The sequence below is a fragment of the Mizuhopecten yessoensis genome, unplaced genomic scaffold, assembly GCF_002113885.1.
Source record: "Mizuhopecten yessoensis strain PY_sf001 unplaced genomic scaffold, ASM211388v2 scaffold7635, whole genome shotgun sequence".
NCBI lineage: Eukaryota > Metazoa > Mollusca > Bivalvia > Pectinida > Pectinidae > Mizuhopecten > Mizuhopecten yessoensis.
Genome location: NW_018407146.1, coordinates 712,685 through 736,437, shown reverse-complemented (window position 1 = coordinate 736,437; position 23,753 = coordinate 712,685). Strand labels below are relative to the sequence as shown.

Here is a 23,753-nt window from a genome sequence, read left to right as displayed (position 1 = left end):
CTAGCTTGGGATGCTTAGTGAGTAGTATTCAAAATGTATGAATAAATTAGTAGAAAAAGGCTTGGGTGCTTCTTTAACACTGTTCAAAGCTTATTAACTGTAATTAATTAGGTATATGCTCAAATCAGATTAATTGGGACTTAAGTGAATACCACCGAAAAAATATAAGTAATTATTTGATAATGATATATCAAATATTCATGCCAAAGTTAAAGATTGTCTTATTTCTTGAAATTATTCTTTTTCCATTTAATCATATTTCTCATGAATATTTTATACATACTTTCACCTTTCTAAATGAATTAAAATTAAATAAATGTATCCACTCTATAATACTTTTCCCTCTATCCATGGAACAATTTGTCTTGGTTATTTCACCTAATGATTAAAATATACTACTAAACAAACATACCCACAGGGCATAAAACATAAAGTTGGATAAATGGGAATAGCTTTTTTCAGAAGTTAGATAAATGGGAAGACACCGATCACACAGCGTCACTACGCTGCCACAAAATCTAACATGCGGGCGGTAACCCATCCAACTGACCACGCTCGGCGTTGCTGAACTAGTGAGCGGGTCCCCGGGTAATACCTCATCACTGGAAAAGCTAGCTTGCTATTAACACGTATTTCCCCCTCATATTCATTCGCTGTTACAATCCATACTTTGTCAAACTGCTACCTTATGATCTATTCGACATACATTTCAAGAGAGAGTATAGGACTCTGTCATATGATATACATTACAATAGAAATGTCCCACCCGAAGGTACAGCATTTCGGGCAAAAACCAAGGCTTTTTGCCAAGGTTTTTGAACTCAATTTTTGTTCCATAGGTACAGGGATTTGTTTATCCTACATAATTATCATGAGATAGAGTTAGACGTTTTACATTGTTGACCCATTCATGTGATGGCGATGTGTAGCCGTCTCGAGTCAAAATATCAACTTTGTTAATAATGAAAAATGCATAAAGAAAAACCATAACACTGAAATAATATCGCTAAAAGGTCGTTAATAATGTTTTGGTTTACATTTTGAGTAAAAACTTCAAATCATAAACAAGACAGCACAAAATTTAGGTACAATACTAGAAGTAGATTAAAATGACGTCAATCTTGACGGGATATGACGTCAATCTTGACGGGATATGACGTCATCGCACTATCACTGATTAGTGACATTAATCCCATGCAAGCCAGATTTATATTACGTTGCCTTCAATCATGGGGAAATTTTGTCTTACACTGTCGGCGGTGAAAGAAATATACTGTTACATAATTTCCGGAGGACAGTCTAACACGAACAAAAAAAAACACGAAAAAAACCCAGCACTCGTTGTTTGGTTGCTCGTGACGAGGTTGTTGGCGGAAAATAAAAATTAAATGTTCGCTAAATGTAGGTTATTTACTGTCATACCATGACGAATATGGTGTGTGTAGTTTGTCAGATCACGGATTGTTATTAACGGCTCAGCTGACAACTCTCCGTCTCCTGGACCAGACTTGGCAGATGTGTAAGATTACTTAAAAATGTATACAACTGCTCACATTACTTACCGTCTCTAGCCACAAAAAGACTAGCGAGACAGTCAGGCACGCTGGTTCCGGCCGCAAGCAGAGTTAGACCCATGACCGTGTCAGGGATTTCTAGGGCGTCTCCTGAAACACCAAAACACGATATAATGAAAGACCCATAACTGAGGTAGCCATCTCTAGCGAGCATCATTAGTTTTTTACACACATTAGAATGCAGTTTCAGACAAATATCTGTGTCGGGGATCTCGAAGCGGTCATCTGTTACACGATACAATACGTTTTTAGACCCATGACTGTTTCAGAGAAGATAAAGGTCTGGGCAATACTTTATTTATTGCCGAAAAAATCACTTTACTGAAATTTGCTGTATATATAAATACATGAAGCTTTGACGATAAATTGCTTACCTCTACGTATATATATTTCCAACCAAAATTTGACCGTATTGATGGCAAGGATGTTATAATTGTTTGTTATTTGATACATAATGGTGTTGTCGCACCGTACCATAACCTGGGGCTTCATTTCATCTTTTGAATTTTTAAATTCAACTCATTAGCAACATACAGACAGAAAAAATGGCCCTAATTGCTTAAAACTGTCTTATTTTGATAAGAAATAGAAAGTTTGTGATGCAGAAATAAGGCTGTATCATATATCTATATATAAAAAAAGTGTTCCATTCTGGATACCCTCACAATACTACCATCAAGGTTGACAGTGCGACGTTTTGTGTTTACTTTGGAATCATTCAATTTACACTACCCGACCTTGTATAGTTAAAAACTTTTATAAAACAAAACTAACTGTTACTGTGTCTTTCTAGAATTAGAAAACATTCAACGGTAAACAAATAATAATAATGATACTGATGATTCGAGGTTCTTATATACCGCTTTATCACAATCTAGTTCGTAGGTTGTCTCAAAGGGTTCAAAAAATATTAGTATCCGTGATTATAGGGCCTTTGCAACCACACAATATCTTTCTCAGATTCCTGGGGAGCATATAGCCGGTACTGTCATTTCGGCGCTCACAGTTAGCATTCTACAATTCTAGCACTGCCCAACCATGAACTCATTTACAAATGAGTAGACTGGAACAAGCGGAGTAAAGAATCTTGTCAAAGATACAACACTGTTCCTTGCCGTGACTTGAGCCCGCAACCTTTCGGTCATAAGCCCGGGGTCCTACCACTAGACTTCCGTGCCTCTTAAATGCATTCAAACTTGTACGTATAACGAAAATTATGGTTCGTTTGTATAACGCCGACCTGTGCTTATTATGCTATCAAAACAAATAATTCCCAAAAAAAGAAATTCCGGCTGCAAACATGTCTTGGGTTTCCCCGGAAGAGCAATATGCGTCTTTCAAAATCGCAAGATGGACCCACATTTTTCGATATAAAGACATAGACGACCGGGGTTATGTAACAATAGAACCATAAGGGAAATTGATCTTGCGGCTAACAACATGTTATTGGTGAGGCGTCTTATTAACACACCCGCTGTGGCAGAATTTGGTTTGGCTATGATGAACAGCTAGTCAACATCGTTATAGCCGTTGTATTGAACTATCCGTCCCCTATTGCAGTAATCAGAATGTCCAATTAAGGTTATTTTCCGTTCTTGAAAATGTTTCCATTTCATTTTAATCGATCGCAAAAATAATTTGTGTTTTTCTTTGCATTTGAAAATTACAAAAAATGTTTGGTAACAAACCTTTCGACAATACCACGTAACAATACTGTAATACACACTTCTCGATGATCGATACAACTATATGTACAAACATTGACTCATGTGAGCTAATCGGTTCTCGTTCAATGATTTACTGTAGAGTTCCATTTAAGCTGTATATGTTTATTCCTTCATTGTGGTGTTAGCTAGTTCCATATCGATCTATAAAATTCTGCCAATGGGATATGTTCTAGTTCAATATCGAACGAACTATAAGTCTATCGATGAGGTATATGTCTAGTTTAATAACGGTCAGAGGTGCTCCATCACTGCAGAATGTTCAGGTTTGATATCAATCTGTAACATTCCGATAGAAAAGTGTGTGCTAGTCTAATATCTATGTAAATATTTCCGTCAATGAAATATAAACAAAGTTGAATAACTGTCTAGAGAATTTAATCTCATATCCAATTCTTGATTTCCACTTATATTTGTTTTAGTTTAGAAGTGTTTTAAAGAATAAATACAAGAAATAAAGTGGAGAAAATTTAGACCATAGTGGCCTTCCTTAACCATTCCCCATCCCCCAACCCTACCCCATCATTTTATACATGATTGAATAAAATATGTTGATAATATCTTATATAAAGCTTTGCTTTGTCAGTGAAGATGACGTTAGTGTCATTCTATCCAGAGAAGACCCCTTCAAAAATGACAGCAAAACCGGAAGTAAGATAATAGCAAAATAACATGTACTCTGCCTAAGCTAATGAAATACAATTTGTCTTATTTATACCTGCTATAGCAACCATCCACACCATGACGTAGGATAGTCCCACCAGCCAGACAATCGACATCATGAAGGTCAAAGGGTAAAGTTTACGCCAATGACCCCACGGTTTCCGACAGTCGGGCACAGTTACGTAGAAGAGCACCTTCATTGGAAGCATAGCAATCCAGAACGAGCGTGCGACCAATGTATCTGGTATCACCCACGGCGATTCATATTTGTCTTCTGAAAACAGAACGAACATGATATATATGACAATGCAATCAATATAATCAATATGAATTGCTTTTTGCATTGAAAATGTTTAAAATGGGTGCTTCTTTTCTTCACATGTTTGGTGATACTTTCATTTCGATTCGTGCATTTTAATATTTAACAAAACAAAGCTATGTTTAGTTTACTTTTTTAAATTTCGTACAGAAACAAATATGATAAGTTCCCTACCCTCTGCTACTGTTTGACTCGACTCTGTGTTTGAATTTGTGAACGTTGTTTCAGCATCCGTTTGATTTCTGGCCTTTTCGTCATTTCCGGTTGATTTTTCTGAATCCAATACTTTTTGTGCTTCCAGAAGTCCTTGTCGGTTGTTGTCGGCATCGTAAGTTAGATTCCCTGATTTGAAATCTGCCCGAATTCTTTCAGCGAATGCATGAATAGTTTTGTTGAAGTACATCACGAGAATGTAGACCAGGTACATCAGGAAGAGAATAAGCCCCTCGTACCTATAACACATATGTTAGAACATTGATTTAGATCAGCATTTTATTGTCGCGATCGTGAACTCTCCAGGTTTTTTTGAGGAGGGGGGGGGGGGGCGGTCGAAAATACTTAATTAGATATTTGCGGAATGAAACTTTCTTGAAAGAAGAAAATGTAACAAAAAAATCGCATTTGGTTTCCAAAGTTGTGAATTAAAACAAAGCTACTTGTCTACTTACTCTAGTCAGCAGTTCAGCACTACAGTTGGGAGAAAACCAAACTTGGTATCTAGTGCACTTTGTAGTGCGCATCTAGTAAACATGATAGTGCACTACACAAAACATTGTACTACACTCCATTTCACTACAGAGTTAACTCCAGTGCACTACGATGTTAACTCTAGTGCAACACTAGTGTTAATTCCAGAGCATTGCAGTGTTTATCCTAGTTTCAAAACTGAAGTACATATTTCAGTTATGTATTTATAATGAATGGATCCTTGCATCATATGAAAATTTAAAAAATAAGAAAAATCCATCAAACTGAATATTAAATAATACCAATATACATTAATTATATTATTATTTTATGATTTCAACTTGGTATATGTAAACACACAAAAAAAATAACCATTATTGTTTTACCATAGACATCTGTATTATTTCAAAGGAAAACATTTATCATAGTAGAGTTTAAAATAGGTTAATTAGTATCACATATAATATTAGTATCACATTTAATGTTGTAGCATTATATTTGCTATAATAATACTATGATTATTCAATTTCACTCACTAGTGCTGGATAAGAACATCGGTGATGTTTTAAAAACTAGCTTCATGTATCAGATGCCATTAACCGTTTGATGAAAAATGGAGACAAGACAAGTGTTAATAAACATGAGAAAACATATGCATGACAACAAAGAGTAATCCACTCGTTCATTTACATTAAAACCGGCCGATGTTAATGATTGATAGGTTCCATCATAGGCAATAAAATAAATGCTTTACTCGATCAAAATGTTAATATATGACAAATCTAGAAAATAAGATATTCCGGAATAATATAGCATAGCAACTATTTATGAAAGCAAAAACTAAAGTTTTCAATTTTAGAAAACAACATCCTAAGAGTTTGTTTGATTTTAATATCTTTTTTTCTATATATATGACATAAACAATACTCTTCAAGTGTGTTTCTGTGTGTTACCTACACCAGCAGCTAAGGAGTAAATAGAACGCATACAGCTGGTCATGTGGTAATGACCTGTCCCTTGTAAAATGAACACACAACTGTAGGTGTTTCACAAATGATTTCGTCGAATAATTTACTAATTCTAACATGTTAAAAACTATTAAACGAACAAATGAATTATCAGTGTTTTTAAATGACAGGAAACCTCCTGTTAAAACATTACTTCAGTGACAGATATAAAGGTTGTAAGGGCAACAGGATCAACCACTGACAGATATTTTCCTTTTCAATATGATCTATAAGCCTGCGAAGATATGCCGTGAAAACACATTGACCATTCAACTGTGGTCACAATGGATGTTGATTGGCTGTACATGACCAATGTCACCTTAATGGATTTAAAGACAATTATGTATATGCCAATTACTCCAGTTCATGGTCTTTCCACTAGGTACGCTGTATATCAGTTAATCAGTAGACAGTAAAAACCTACAGGTAAACCAAGGGGGAGGGGGGGGGGGGGGGTTGATGTTACCAAAAAAAATGAGAACAAAATAACTGCCACTATTTAAATTTCATAAAAATACTTATTTCTGTTGTCCAGCAATGTTTCTTTAACAGCAATTTGTACTGAAAGTTATTTCCCTCGCTGAGTGCTTTTTGTTACGAGATTACATATTATGTTTTGCGCAGAAACTGAAAATTGAAGTTGGAAAGTGTGGCGGATAAACACTCAATCACTCCTGAGTGATATAAAGAAATATATCTTAACCTTTGGGATAAGATTTTTGAGGAGCATCACTCGACAAAGCCTCGTGCTGAACCTCAAAAGCCTACCACAAATGTTAGGATATCTCTACCTACATAACACAGGAGAGATATTCTGTTTCTCCTCCCGCCCGGTGATCAATGCAAGGGATAAAAACCTACCAGTGTACACGGTTGTCATGGATAACAACTACCAATGCAATAACGGAGAAAAGATAGAAGAGACAGTCTCGGAACATCGGCCACCAAGTTAGTTCCACTACCTGTTGACAGAGATAAATACATCAGTAGATAATATTAGTTTGTAAAACAATAAGAATAACCTATTCTCCTAAAGGATGATGCTAAATTCTCAAGTAAATATAGAAAAGAGATCAATAATTTTTTGCTGGTTTTCTGAACTAATATCAATGGAATAAATGATGATTCAGAACGTAACATATGGATATTTGCCTTCTTGTGGCGATCATCCTCGTGTACAAAACAGTTTGGTGTAACAAACAGCTACCCCACCCCCTCCAATGCAATGTAACGAGAAGACTGCTGATAAATTGTACTTTGTATGTTATGATTTTAACTTTCCTCAACATTCAATGATAGATCAGCGCTACATTCCGCATCATCCTTGCACAATACCTGCACTAGTTTTTAATTTTAGATTCTATAGATTTTTGTACTTATTCTCTTGCACTTCTCCTGTTTGACTGATAATACAGTCTTTATTCTAAATGTGTGAGTTTTTCCAGAAAGCAAACCACAAGCACTTCAATACCTTCAATGTCATTGATATAATAACTTCTCACGCTACTCATTATAGGTTTATAGGTTGCCTCACTCCCGACTCATTAAATAAACCTGCTAGCAATCGGTAAACACTTTTGGCTAGCCACTAGTGGGGCACACCCTTGACGTTAATTCATCGGTCAAGGTTTCAATTATGACAACAAATAACAATGCTTTGGCACGTCATCTTCTATCGTGACGTCATAGTTCATTGCAAATGATTGATACTTTATACACGTTTGCATTTGATATTCATACATAGGTAAAACATTGTTCATCTTATTTTACAGGAACTTTTCCTTAACTTCCGTTTGACATAACTGTAGCACGGTTGGGCCTGTACACTTCCGTTTCCAAGGTAGCACATAAGAACACAGTGATTGATTATGCTTAGTTTATTTCATCTTTATTAGTTTTCATAAATGTCCAGGTTTGCTTTTGAAGAAATGGTTTATCAAAGCTGAGAGCATTGGTACGGGGGTCTGTAAATGCATATTGTATGCTATTTGTGTAAAAGTAAGCGTTTTCTGTTTTATTTCTTTTTCCTAATTTTGATTCAATTTGTCATATGAATACCGTGTCATAAAGCCCTCACATAAATTATGTTTATGTAACGTGTGTAATATCACTCCGGAAATGAGGTCACAATTGAATAGGAACAATCGATGTGACGTCACGTCATTGTGAAGCGAACGAACATTTGATCGTTTCAAAGGCGGACAAGTGCAAAATCACAGCTCACAAGTATACAGTTTACTTTGTATCATATGGTAAAAAGAATCCGTCATTCGTTTCCTTCATATTAGATTTATGATACTCGTTTTGGATTTTTCATCTTTGCTCGCCTGAGGGTTGCAAACATGAAAAATCCAAAACTTGTATCATCAATCTAATAGGAAGGGAAACTTGTGACATATCCTCTATATATGAGGGGGACATGTTCATTGTTGTCAGGCTATTCAGTATACCCTTTGTTATAATCAATCCAATTACTGAATGTTAATTCTAATTTTGAGTATTAAAAGCTATTGTTTCTTTCATTATGTCACAAAAGTCGATAAAGATCTTGCATACATTCCCGGTTAAATGATCTACTGGTTTTTCAGCTTCATGACATCAAACACAGCGTGACTTGTTCGGTTTTGGATATAGCAAATGCAGAGTTCAGCATATCCTATACAGCAACGTAATTTAAAAGTCAAATAGGAAGTACCGAGAAGACAAACACTTGAGCTCTGGATCAGATTTTTGAAGTTTCTGAAATATGATAACATCAGTTACTTACAGCACAAATATTACGAGAAGGAACAAGACGCGTGCTATGTAACTGCTCCAGTGCGATGTATAAATATATGATAATCTGTCTCGTCTACCAGTATCGGTAGTGTTGGCACGTACTCTCGTCTACCAGTATCGGTAGTGTTGGCACGGACTCTCGTCTACCAGTATCGGTAGTGTTGGCACGTACTCTCGTCTGCCAGTATCGGTAGTGTTGGCACGTACTCATCGATCAGCTCCTCATACCATATCGACTGCTGGCAGTATTATTATTATTAAATCATTTACTTGATTATTATCTTATAATGAAGTAAATCATAATTTGATCCCTCATGCGCAGGTGTCACTGGGTGAGTGGGGAAGTCTAAGTGTCATTGTCAGGATGTCACCATTCCTGACGAGTGTTAAGATCCAGGCTTTATATACGTTATGTATTACATACAAGGCAGAACCTGATAGTCTACATTGAATTGCTGGCAGAGCCTTGTAAATTATTTATGTATAGTGCCCGAGTTTAGCGCTCAGATACTTCCCTCGAGTCAGCTATGCCGTGATTGCGTTCAGCAATTAATTGGTGTCAAAGGGCGTTGAAAAGAGTGTTGATTTCAAGAAGAAAACAACGAAGAAAAAAATCATTGCACTTTCAGCTAAGTAATAGCCTTTGTTTGGTGAGATCAAGCCTTCTGAAGTGAATATTTAGATGTAGAGTTCACTGGTTTTGGTTTAGTATTGTTTAACGTCCTATCAACAGCTATGGTCATTTAAGGACGGCCTCCCCTGTGTGCAAGATGCATGCGTGTTGTGTATGCGTGTGTGTTTTGGAGGCTGCGATATGTCCGTGTTTGTCTCCTTGTGATAGCGCGGAACCCATGCTGATTTTAAAGTGCTACCTCACTGAAACAATGCCAAAGACACCCAACACGACACCCCAATCGGTCACATTATACTGACAACGGGCAAACCAATTGCTGAGCGTTAAGCAGGAGTAGAAACTACCATTTTTACAGACTCTGGTATATCTCGGCCAGGGGACAGAACCCAAAGCCTTCCCCACAGGGGCGAACACTCAACAAAAAGTGTGGCATAGTCAAGGCAAACATTAGGGAGAAGAAAATTGTTTAGCATGAAGAAAAAACATAAGATCCCAAATTTAGTCGCCTCTTACGATCATGCAATGGGGGCAGCGGGTACAATTCTTACGCCCTCCTACAGAGTTCCCTGGTACTACAAATCTCACTGTAACAGGCACTGGAACCCACTGAATGAACCACACAAACTGAAGACATGTACTTTGCTCATTTTTGTAATAGAAGAAATCATTAAAGGGATGAGATATTTTTGATTTTCAAGGTCTTCAATTTGTGTTTTCGTCACCTTAAAACGAGAAATGAGATCAATGTGAAAACTGACTAAATGTATTTTATAGGTAAAATGCTGTGCAACTCGGAAGAACAAGAATGTTTTAAGGCGACTAAAGGGATCAGGATAACCAACGCAAACACTTTGAATTGATTGTTCAAAGTTGAATTTTCAATGAATAAATTAGGTCCTTCTATTTCAATATGTAGCATACAAGCGAATTAAATGAAAAATAGAATAGTCTGACCAAAAGTTCGAGGAAGAGAAATCTGGACAAGGTCCGAGACAGGAAGTTCAGGAAAGACGTTGGAAGAAATGCAATGGAAACAAAACAAATGCCTAAAATGTGCGGTTGACAAGACCTTTGAGAAATCTGACTTGTAGTTCGTCATATCTATATTTCCTCCAAATATGAAGAGTACAAAATGGATAAGAACGGAGAGTGTACGTGACATGAGAGAAAACAGCGGTGCAAACGAAAATTGAAGTACAATTGATATAAATATCATTTCATACTCACAGCTTGAAAAAAAGTTATAGACAAGTTTCAAGTCAGTGAAAAGTGTGAAAAAGTCCAGTGTCTGATGACAACTGGATATCGTCTTAGGACAATCTCCCGGCTATAGTAAGCTACCATAGGAGTGAAAAACCCGACTTTGTGCCAACTTCAAATGAGAGGACTTGTTGATACATGAGACAGGCAGCTGGTGTTCGGGATCAAAGCAGAAGATTCCGATAAAGTCGGTAGTGACACTGTTAAGTCGCTCGGAGGTGCAAAGACCAACTTCAGTTAAAGTCTCATAAGATGAAGCTGCTATTGGCAGTACTTTAGTAGTAATATAGAAGGGCTTTGCCACACCAAATATAAATATAACTCTGTATAATGTGGGAAACTTAAACAGATTTCAGGACGTAACACTCCATCTTATTAAGGTTCATACGTGGACAGTTTGGTGGACATAGATGTTAACTCTAACAATGATATCCAAAACGGACAATAGACCACTGTATATGGTGAGACCTGTTTTAGTACGCCCTGATAACCGGTTTTAGTACGCCCTGGTATACATATAGTGAGACCGGTTTTAGTACGCCCTGGTATACATATAGTGAGACCGTTTTAGTACGCCCTGGTATACATAAGAAGTGTAGCTAGTTATGTGAGAATAGGTCAGCATCGATGGCATGCTCAGAAAAAAACTTCGGTATTAAAAAACGAGAAAGAAAACCTGCAGATAGTTGGCATTTCTTTTAAATTAGGCACGTGATACTCATTCATCTAAGATTCTTTCTAATGTTATGTTTGTTGAACACTTGTTAAATAGAGAACAGGAGAAGTTATCAACAGTATACCAGGTTTGACTGCTTGAAGGATTCATCCTCAGCAGGAGCGATTAAAAACTGGAATCGTTTGTCAGAGTAAACGTTGAACACCCCGTCGATAACAGAAAATTAAATCCAGACTGAATACCTCTTGAAAAGGTTTACCATCACATTCACCTAAAACGGCTCCCTAGCCTTAATTTGAAGCCTTGAGACATTCATCTCGTTCCCGATGAACATGATTTCAAAAATGTTTTTAAAACGTTTTTTTGAAAACAATTTTCCCCTTGTGTTTTTACATCTGTTTTAAAAGAATACTACAGTAAATGTATTAACCTACTTCTTGTTCTTTATCACACACCTGTAGAATCTTGTTATAGTAATACACACAAGTTTCAGACCATGCAATACAACGTTCTGTATTGCACATGTGCAATACAGAATGTTGTATTTACTAACTAGCCGGAACTATTTTTATGGGAATCCACTTGTCATAGCGAACTGAAAAGTTTCCGGTATTTGCGAAAAATATCAAAGTTTATAAAATCTTTGTATCGATCTCTACCAAATACGGAAAGTATGTGATAAAACCAAGACCAAACACTGGTGTTTTTCTAACGAATCAGAAAGCACTCATTTATTGCGCGGACGTATATATTCGTCCGCGCAATAAACTCGTGTTTTCTGATTCGTTAGAAAAACACAAACGTGTGGTCTTGCATATTTATGACATATTAGGTAGTTTTTCCCATATTGCGTTTTCGCTCTAACCGGGGAACAACTAAAAACCACAGTCTTGTCAGAGAGAACTATAACCAGTGAATAATGACGTCTGGATCACAGTTATAGTGGCCAAGCAAACAATATGCATGTACAATGTACCGTTCACATTATGAATGTTTACAAAGTATTTAATCATTACTTACAAAAGATAGAAAATAAACATTATTGAACGATTGGTTTGGGCATCTTCCAAAGACAATAATATTTGATATAATTTCATTTACTATATTTTTTTTAATATTTCCCCGGTAGTTTGGACCAACCAAACCTATATTGCCCAAAGCTGAATTAAAATAATGCTTCAAAATTGTATACCATTTTTCTAATTTGACGGATATGTGCTATGTTCCGAGCGATTAGTTTATTTTATCGACTTGAGTTTTACTTCTATTTCCTTGTCATAAAACTTATCATTGAAAACAACAACGTGATCTCAAATGTCAATTGCCCCGCTCATTATTGTGCAAAACTAGTATTAGGCTTTAACCTCTCATTTTATTCTATTGATCAATAGAAATACAACTGCAGACGAAACTGAAAGAGCAGATATGGCGTTTTATAGGGTTTTCGGAATATGCAGCTAAGAAAACAGCTTTTAAATTGTCCCTGCAGTTAGAAACGGTATAATTATACAATTAAAATTTGCGGTTACGTGATATATTCCTAGTAAAATTCTTGTTCTTCTCGACCAGTATTATACCTTAAGGCGAACGACACATGTTTACAAACAACACGGGGACTAGACTTTATCTCTTGTGTTCATCATATAACTGTAAAATACAAATTGTAACCAAAGCAAATAGTCTACCAGTACACTTAGATGACCTCTTTTAGCTCGTGTAATATACTCTATTCACATAGCTGTGAGAGTGAGTCGTATCTGAACTATTTCGAAGACAAAGTCAAAGGTAAAAGCACTGGCACAATGGCTGGAAAAGTGATATCAACCGCAAAGCGAGTGAGTGCCTTATTGAATGGATGTTTAAGTTTCATTTGAAAAATTAAAAGAAGTTGTCATTTGGTTGGGCAGTGCTACAATTGTAGATTGCTAGCTGTGAGCACCTAAATGGCAGCACCGGCTTATAATGCTCCCCAGAGATTTGAGAAAGATATTGGCTGACTGCAAAGGCCCTATAACCACGGATGATAATTTGTGAACCGCTTTGAGACGGCCTATGAACTAGGATGTGATAAAGCGGTATATAAGAACCTCGAGTTATTATTATTATTATTTATATATACCATATTTTAAGAAGTACTCGGTGACATTTAAATGTTACTTAATGCTCGGTAGTGATGGCGTAAACAACTGTTTATTACATGTTTCAGCCAGCACTGTGTGCCTTCCGTGTATGATAGTTATACACATGCCTATTTCCCTTGGTATGGCTTCAAACCTAGAAACATGCAAAAATGATGCATTTGTTCAAAAAAGGTGAAAGGTATTCTCCGCCACACTATCGATCTATTTGCCCTCTGCGATGTTAGGAAAGTGTGTTGGAAATGTCGCTTTGAAACAAATTGATATTAATGTTGTCTGTTTTAAGAGAACTAATATGGTTTTAGGTCGGCCAATTTGATTTAACACTAACTCCAACAAGTTTACGATGATAAAGGTATGCATAGCTTATACGGAAAAGTACGTATGTTTAGAGTTCTGTGACATTTCCATGGCAACTGATTGTGTATGACATAAGGGGCTTATGTAATTGTATAGCCGGCGTGTTGTATTCCATCGCTATACGTTATGGTGCAAAACATCCTTCTAACATATCCGCTTCCTATCGTAAATTAGAAAATAATTAAGGGGGGGGGGGGGGGGGGGGGGGGGGGTAAGAAAAAGTTAAATTGCGGGGAAATTCTTAAATAGTTTTTCCGTATAACTATCTATAGGGTACGGAATGATATTGAAACTTACCATTCCAGCAAATATAGCACACACTCCGATAATAAATAGAATATTAAAGACTGCTGATCCAACAATTGTGCCTACCCCGACGTCACTCTCAGCAATAAACACACCTGTAAATAGAGATGATTAGGCATTATGTCACTGTTATAAATACAGGTGCGGTATCATATTCTTATCGATGATCATATAAAACATAAATACCTATCAAGTCCAGAGGGTTTACAGACACACGGCCTTTTGTTTTGGTTGTCGGCACAGAGATGAACAATCTGATATTGTATATTACAGTTCCATATAATTCTATAAAATAATACTGAAACTCATCAAATAACCTTTACAGAGGACGAATGAAAAGCAAGTTTGATGTTTGCGCTACAAATAATATCAAATTTCCTTTTACCATAAAACTTTATGTTTTACTCGAAAAGTCTCAGAAATGGAATTCTTCTGTAAAAGCATCAACGTTACCTAGATAACACAGTGCGTACCTACCTATAAGCGACGTACACAGCTCGGGCGCAGAGCTGCCAGCCGCCATAAATGTTGCTCCGGCGACATCTTCACTCAATTGTAATTCTTGAAAACAAAATGTAATAAATCACGTCATAATTCTGCATTAATTAACAAAAATATCCTCCGTTAAGAGAGCAATGAAAACAGTTTTTAATAGTTTGGGAGATCAGGGTGATCTGTTGTTGTTCGCCTCCCGAGTATCTGCATATTCGCGATTGAATTAGCGATTTCGACATAATGATGAAATTACAATCGTTTGAATGCAAAGTTATTGCGTTCAAGCGCACACTTTGCTCAAAGCCCATGCTTTCAAATACAGTAGCATACACTTTGTTTTAGTCCATGTGCAGACGTTCTTTGATACGAACGATATTACATTTTTGAGTAAAAACAGTATTTACTTCTGAGTAGGATACGACAGACATGCAAATTATATATTTTGACGAACAATCCGTTCATGTAAATAAGCATCATAGTATCGTTACATCTTAAAAACCATGTTGACATTGTCCAGGTTTGAGTATCAGTATGGTACCACAAATCAATGTATTAGCTTATTAAATGATATTCTAACATTATAATTAGAAATCAGCTTTCCGCTGGTGACATTAGAATTACCTCGAAATAATTGCTACACAATATCGATCTGATTAAGATTCAATACACCGTATGGAATTGACCTGACAAATATATATAGATACATTTGTAAAAGTACAACTGCAAAGGCATCCTCGTCATTTCATGGATGATTGGTTGGTTTCAGTTAAAAAATCGAAAACCGCTAGCTAGATACCTTTGATAATTACAGTGGAACGACACCCGACTCTATATCTGTTCAACTTTGTCTTTACGCTGCCGCGCGATTCTTTTGAAACAGGGGCCATGTTTGGAGCTGACCTGATGTACAGCTAACCGACGCTGTATAGAGATGACGTGATGTACATCTAACCGACGCTGTATAGATATGACGTGATGTACAGCTACCCGACCCTGTATAGAGATGACGAGATGTACAGCTAACCGACCCTGAATAGAGATGACGTGATGTACATCTAACCGACGCTGTATAGAGATTACGTGATGTACAGCTGACCGACGCTGTATAGAGATCATGTGATGTACAGCTAACCGACCCTGTATACAGATGACGTGATGTACAGCTAACCCACGCTGTATAGAGATGACGTGAGGAACAGTTAACCGACGCTGTTTAGAGATGACGTGATGTACAGCGAACAGACCCTGTATAGAGATGACGGGATGTACAGCTAACCGACCATGTATAGAGATGACGTGATGTGCAGCTAACCGACCCTGTATAGAGATGACTTGATGTACAGCTAACCGACTCTGTATAGAGATGACGTTATGTACAGCTAACCGACCCTGAATAGAGATGACGTGATGTACATCTAACCGACGCTGTATAGATATGACGTGATGTACAGCTACCCGACCCTGTATAGAGATGGCGTGATGTACAGCTAACCAGCCCTGTATAGAGAGGACGTGATGTACAGCTAACCGACTCTGTATAGAGATGACGTGAGGAACAGTTAACCGACGCTGTTTAGAGATGACGTGATGTACAGATAACCGACACTGTATAGAGATGACGTGATTTACAGCTAACCGACGCTGTAAAGAGATGACGTGATGTACATCTAACCGACGCTGTATAGATATGACGTGATGTACAGCTAGCCGACGCTGTATAGAGATGCCGTGATGTACAGATAACCGACCCTGTATAGAGATAACGTGATGTACAGGTAACCGACGCTGTATAGAGATGCCGTGATGTACAGATAACCGACACTGTATAGAGATGACGTGAGGAACAGTTAACCGACGCTGTTTAGAGATGACGTGATGTACAGCGAACAGACCCTGTATAGAGATGACGTGATGTACAGCTAACCAGCCCTGTATAGAGATGACGTGATGTACAGCTAACCGACCCTGTATAGAGATGACGTGATGTACAGCTAACCGACGCTGTATAGAGATGACGTGATGTACAGCTAACCGACGCTGTATAGAGATGACGTGATGTACAGCTAACCGACCCTGTATAGAGATGACGTGATGTACAGCTAACCGACGCTGTATAGAGATGACGTGATGTACAGCTAACCGACGCTGTATAGAGATGACGTGATAAATAGGAAAAACGATCCTGGAGCGGCACACACAAACTTCAAACGAAAACAATTACACAAACAAGATTTACCAGTTTATAAATTCCTATTGGTACATCATTAATTAGACTTACCATCACATATAATTTCTAACGACGCCACAAAGTAGTCGTCACAGACGATAGCTATGGCCCCGAATATGTACACGACAAAGAGGATATGTATGAGGAAGCCACCGTCCTGTGTGTCCTCCAGTGACATAAAGTTGCCAGGGAACTCCTCCACGGATCGCGGGATACAACTATCCGTCTTGTTCTCATCTAGAAAAGTCCAAAACAATAATATCATGTGAACATTATTTCATTTGCGTTTATATATTGGATTTGCATTATTTTAACACATATCCTCAATTAAAAAGTGATTTTTTGCCAAACGGCACTAACATATTTTCACATAATAGAATACATCAAACGTATATGTGAAAAGATGAAGAGTGCAAACAAAACTTAAAAGTAAAGAAATTTGATAAAAACTTATATACAGGTATATGCTATAGTAAAGATTAATTGAATGTTAAACAAATCATGTAAATTGACAAAACAAAGCGTGTTCTAAGCTAACCTTCCGTAAATGGTGCATCGTATTTGTCAAGCAATTGTTAACAATCGACAAATTGAAAAAGGTCAATCGCCGCCATGAAATAAAATTTGATCGTCATTTTAAATAATATAAGCATGTGTAATGTATGTATCACCTAGCGTAGTCACGTGCAATGTACTGCATGTATCACCAAGCGTAGTCACATGTAATGTATCTATCACCAAGCGTAGTCACGTGTAATGTATGTATCACCAAGCGTAGTCACATGTAATGTACGTATAACCTAGCGTAGTCACGTGTAATGTATGTATCACCAAGCGTAGTCACGTGTAATGTATGTATCACCTAGCGTAGTCACGTGAAATGTATTTATCACCTAGTGTAGTCACTTGTAATGTATGTATCACCTAACGTAGTCACGTGTAATGTATTATCACCTAGCGTAGTCACCTGTAATGTATGTATCACCTAGCGTAGTCACGTGTAATGTATGTATCACCTAGTGTAGTCACTTGTAATGTATGTATCACCTAGTGTAGTCACGTGTAATGTATGTATCACCTAGTGTAGTCACGTGTCATGTATGTATCACCTAGCGTAGTCACGTGTACTGCATGTATCACCTAGCGTATTCACGTGTACTGCATGTATCTCCTAGCGTAGTCACGTGCAATGTATGTATCACCTAGCGTAGTCACGTGCAATGTATGTATCACCTAACGTAGTCACGTGTAATGTATGTATCACCTTGCGCAGTCACGTGTAATGTATGTATCACATAGCGTAGTCACGTGCAATGTACTGCATGTATCTCCTAGCGTAGTCACGTGCAATGTACTGCATGTATCTCCTAGCGTAGTCACGTGCAATGTACTACATGTATCTCCTAGCGTAGTCACGAAGATAGAATTCATAGAAAAGTCATTTTTTGGATCGATAAGAAATTTTGTATGGAATATTTTAAAAATAACTATCATACCAGATAAACCAAGAAAGGGTCCAACGTGTAAGACGTTCAAAATAAAACTTTACTACTAAGAAATTGTCGAAAGTAGCATGTCTATGCAGTAAGACATTCAACGTAAATTGTACCAAAAGAGTGTTGAAAAGTGGCAAGTCTATGCAAGACGTCAAATATCAATAAAACTACTAAAACAGTGCCGATACTGTATGACATGTAAATGCTAGCGTAAGGATTAACTGAATGTCATAAGTGTATGTGTTGTCTATTTGCGTAAAAGGTCCACCACAAGCATGACGAAACATATCCTATCTTCCTTTTATCAAATGAAGCCGTGTGTAATGTAAGGATGGCTATGCGTAATCAGGAGAGGACAGCTTCCTTTCTGCGCTGTGCGCTGGTTGCACACGAACCCACATAATGCTGATCTGCACACCACAAACTTTTTTGCCAATCTGTTTTATAATGTGTTGCTATAGAAGTCATAGAAACGCGTTGTATTTGTCGTAAATTATTGATATAGTGATCCTCCTGTTACCTCGTTAAAAAACAACATATTTAATATCTGTTTATTCCCCCTTCAATTAATTCCTTTAAAAATATACCTCCACATATCACCAACCCCGTTTACGACTCTGACACTTCCCTAAACAAATGGTGACAGTATTGCGAGGGCGGCTACAATACTCTATGCCGCGTTTCAATCGATACGGATTATTGAACAGAATAAATAATTACTTTCATACGAAATACTAGAAAGACAATAGATAGCAAAGATAAATTGAATGTACGTAATCGTATATATTAATGAAACAGGAACTACACATTTGTAATTGTCTGTCTGTATAAACACTTATTGAAATGTTGATAGGAGATGACTTCATAAGTTGCAATAACTTGTGCCAAATCCCTTGTACTCATTTGCATTTGGACAATAAATATGCTTCAAGTCAAAAAGTCAAATGTGCAAAACAAACATTTCTTAAGTGGTACATCGTATTAGTCACACGTTCATTTTAGATCGGCAGATTTAAAACATTGACCAATGACAAAACGATTTTCGTAAATGTGTAAGAGTGTGTAATGTAAGTATGACCTAGGCCAAGTCACGAGCGGACACCTTTCTCTGTGCGGTCTGCACTTGTTGCACACGAACCCACATAATGTGGTCGTACACAACTTATTTATCATTTCTCCATTTCATTGGTGTTGGTAATTTGTTTCAGTATTGTTACAGAAAATAATTTCACAGAAAAGTATTTTAGTTGTCGTTCATCCTTGATATTGTGACCCTAGTTTAATAGTCATTTCGCTTATACAATTAATGACAATTATATTCAAGGTCGTTTATAATATTTTTGCACAATGCCTTTATAGCTATGACTCGATATATCGTCGTTTCCGGAGATGACTCCGACACTTCGCTGATAAACGGTATTCATGACAGTATAACGAGGAGCAACAAGAGTGTTGTATCAGTAATATCAACGGCAAAATCCCATATAACACTGGATCCTTACCAACGTTTGTTTGTACATAATGTAGGATAAGAATTACTTAAAACTGATATACAAAATTAATGTATCTTTAGTAGTACGTGAAATTCAGCAAAAAAAGTGCAGAGAAAGCGAGATAGACATATGTATGTAAGACGTTCAATAACAATAATACTAGAAATATGTAAACAATAAAGAAACTGGCATTTCAATGTTAAAGGTAATTATAAACTCTATTTGTTTTACAACAATTATGAAACAAATTATTTTAACTTATATTAATCAATCTTGTTGACCCAGATGTAAGTGCGCGGCGGGTTCTGCGTGGTGCTCGGAGAAACCCATGTGGTCGGGTAGGTGATGACCCCATACCTTTCTGGGATTCGAACCTGGGTCGACTTGGTGAACGACGAGTGCGTTATCTACTGCACCACCTTACCACTCTATGTAACAACAGACTATATAAATATTAACTATACAATGAGAGATATTTACAGGAACAATATGTAGTATGGCATGTCTATACAGCACATGTGCCACTACATAATCATAATTCCAGAATCATAACAATTTATGCTACAGTCTAATGCCAAGAATGAAAGGAGACATGTCGAAGCTAATCAGACACTCCCCATCAAGTGTGAGAGGTAAGATAAGGATTCCTGTCCCACTGAAGACGAAACACGAAGTCCCCAGTAGTATTCATATCCTATACAGTTTTTGACAGTGGTACTGGGATCCTTACCAGACCACGTGTACGGTATATAAATCGTAATATATCAATCATAAACTCCATTACCTGTCTAGAACGACCACTATATATATATATATATATGACAAAAAAATGGCCGTATTGGTAAATGTCTCCACAGTAGTATCTGAGATAAAAACATTTTTTTTATCTATGGGGGGTTTTTCTGACAAAGAGCTATGGCGGATAACTGCCCATATTTCCCTAATTAGGCATTAATGAAAACGGGGGAAAAAATAAGGAGTAAATAATTTCTAGTATCGAAAATGAATATAATATAAAACTAATTGAATATGAATGTTTGAACTGCTCGACTGTACAAAACAAACATTTCTTAGTGGTACATCGTATGAGTCACACGTTCATTTTAGATGGACAGATTTATAACGTTGACCTTAAGCATGACAATACGTTTTGTAAGAAGTCACGAGCGGACACCTTTATCTGTGCGATCTGCACTAGTTGCACACGAACCCACATAATGTGGTCGTATACAATGTATTTTTCATTTCTCCATTTTATTGGTGTTGTTAATTAGTTTTGGTTAATTTTGCTACAGAAAAACAATGTAATAGTAAAGTATTTAATTTTTCGCAGTTTTTTTATATAGTGACCCTAATTTTATAACATCCTCGCTAATACAATGTAGGATTAGGATGACAGTGTAATTTAAGGTCCTTTATAACATTTATGAAAATGCCGTTATAGCTATGTCTCAAAATATCACCAATCCCGAAATAACTCCGACACTTCGATTCGCTGACCACCACTATTGGTGACAGTATAACGAGGGTAACACTATAACATGCAGCGTTTGTGCAGAGAGAGATAAACATATTAATGTATGATGTCCAATAACAATCAAACAACACCGACAATAAAGAAACTAGCATTGTTATGTTGCATATAAACTTTATTTATTTTACAACAGTTACGAAACAAAATCTATCAACTTATATTAATAACTATTGTTGGCAACGATGTTAGCGCGCGGGGGATCTTAACGTGGAAGGAAACTCGAGAACCCAGAGGGAGCCCACGTGGTCGGGCAGGTGACACCATACCGTTTCAAGCACAATCGAAGAATCGAACCCCGGTTGCCTTGGTGAACGGCGAGCGCGGTATCTACTGCGCCACCCAATCATTCCATTTTAGACTACTATATAAATACAGAACTAGACAATGGGTGACATTTGTTCGATCAACCTTCGAAAAAATATGCTTGATGGTATGTCTATACAGCATATGTGCCAACTCATAAAAGTTCAGAATCATAACAATGTAAGCTAAAGCTACACTCTAATGACAAGAATAAAAGGAGACGTGTCGAAGCTACTCAACACACCCCCTCCCCCCTTCAAGTGTGAGAGGTAAAATAAGGATTCCTGTCGCACTAAAGACAAAATACGAATTTCCTTGCACTTTTGTATATCCTATTACAGATTTTGACAGCGATGCTTGTGTACGAAAGTCTAGAAGGGTCAACTTTGAACGGAAAATATTTTTTAAATCGCAATATTACGCGGATAAAAGCGTAATAAAGCGTTTCAAAGGTCGTAAAAATGCTTATAAAGTCGCAATTACGTCGTTGTTACGGTGTATAATGCTAATTGCATAGTAGAAAATGGCAAATAAAATATATGTCCGTATTTTCGTTGCTGTGCTATGATCGGTCAAAGATATTTAATGAACGTACGATGTGGTTTTAGGTGATTTTTTTTATTTTAACCAATTAACCAAGTGTGTCATCAGATATGTATAAATGATTGTAGAATTGATAAAAATTTCATTTTCTTTTAAATCATGGAATTAAAATTTCTTGATTTTATTCTTTTAACTCAGAGAAGCAACTTAAGTTACCCTACCCCTTATCTTTTTGTGAAAAATTACTCATTTGTTCACCATTTTTGCAGATTTAACGCTTGATGTAAAAAGGTTCTGCTATTAAACTTTTTTAATATCTAATGAATCAAATTAAACTTGTTTTTTCTATCTATCTAAATACAGTCTGTGTGCTTTTTTTTGTCCCATTATCATTTGTGTTATTTTTCACCGTTTTCTGGTTCAAAAATCAAAATAGTTTCAGTTACATATGTACACGGAATATGTCAAAAATACCAATAATGTATAATTTTCCACTTTGTTGCATATTGTTTTTACGATTTTGAACATTATAAAGCTGTACAGCAAAAACTGAACTTGCTACAATTAGAAATGACGCCATGATGATTTAAGTGATCAATTTAGTGTCACAAAGATTAAATATTTGACTTTTGTGAAGCGCAAGAAATACATTTTGTTTCAAAAATGGCCGTCGAATTGGTCTTTTTTTTCAAATTCCTGTAAAAAACATTCTACAAACAACAGGAATCTAGTTTTTTACACATTTGACAGATGCGTGTTTTCTACATGTATTGAAATTGATCATAACTTGTTAAATATTTTTAAAAAAAAACACTGTTACACAAGATCAAAACAAGACTTGAACGTGATTTAAACCTCAGAAGAGTACATTCTTAATCGGCAAAAATACTTAATTACTTAGCAATCCTGCATGCATAGTATGTACTATCAGCAAATTTACACTTTAAACAAAGCCCAGGCGTATGAACTTGTACCGTAGGAAAGAGTATTCGGATATCATCGAAGTGGCTTTGTTTATACAGAAGGAACTTGAATCACCAGGTGAATTGCATGGATACCGGAGGATGTAATTAAATTGAGATCTTTCAAGTTTTTAATTTGCCTAAGGGACATTGGTTTATTTTTCCTTTAAAAAAAGCATTATAACGACTAATTAAAGGATTAATACGACATTTTTTGCTTTATTAAGACTTTTGAAAGGCGTTTTTATGTTTTTACCCGCGTAATAACGCGATTCTAAAACTTATTTTCCGTTCAAAAGTTGACCATCCTAGACTTTAATATCTTTACTGCTCTCGTGTACAGGTATATAGATCGTAGAATATGATGTACCGATCATAAACTTCTTTACCTGTCTAGAACGACCACTATGAGACAGACAAAGTTACCTTATTGGTAACAGTTTACAGAGTATTAACTGAGGTAAGTACATTTCTAACTATGTTTTTCTGACAAATTCGTAAAACGTATATATGTCTAAAAAAAAAAAGGTTTTTACATAGGTACCGATGTCTCTTAAAGACAGGTTGATTGCAG

The 23,753-nt window shown here is 36.6% G+C and overlaps 1 protein-coding gene across 2 annotated transcripts in view; it reads right to left on the bottom strand.

Annotated features, from left to right (window-relative positions):
- Window positions 1–23,753, bottom strand: part of LOC110454031 (sodium/potassium/calcium exchanger 3-like) — a 57,965-nt gene that overhangs the window by 8,471 nt on the left and 25,741 nt on the right. For both annotated transcript variants that reach the window (XM_021503348.1, XM_021503351.1), the window contains 7 exons: window positions 16,900–17,085; window positions 14,604–14,687; window positions 14,118–14,221; window positions 6,836–6,936; window positions 4,455–4,732; window positions 4,017–4,235; window positions 1,563–1,664 (listed from right to left, as the gene is read on the bottom strand). In XM_021503348.1, the coding sequence (XP_021359023.1) occupies window positions 1,563–1,664; window positions 4,017–4,235; window positions 4,455–4,732; window positions 6,836–6,936; window positions 14,118–14,221; window positions 14,604–14,687; window positions 16,900–17,085 (1,074 nt within the window). The remainder of the gene's footprint in view (window positions 1–1,562; window positions 1,665–4,016; window positions 4,236–4,454; window positions 4,733–6,835; window positions 6,937–14,117; window positions 14,222–14,603; window positions 14,688–16,899; window positions 17,086–23,753) is intronic.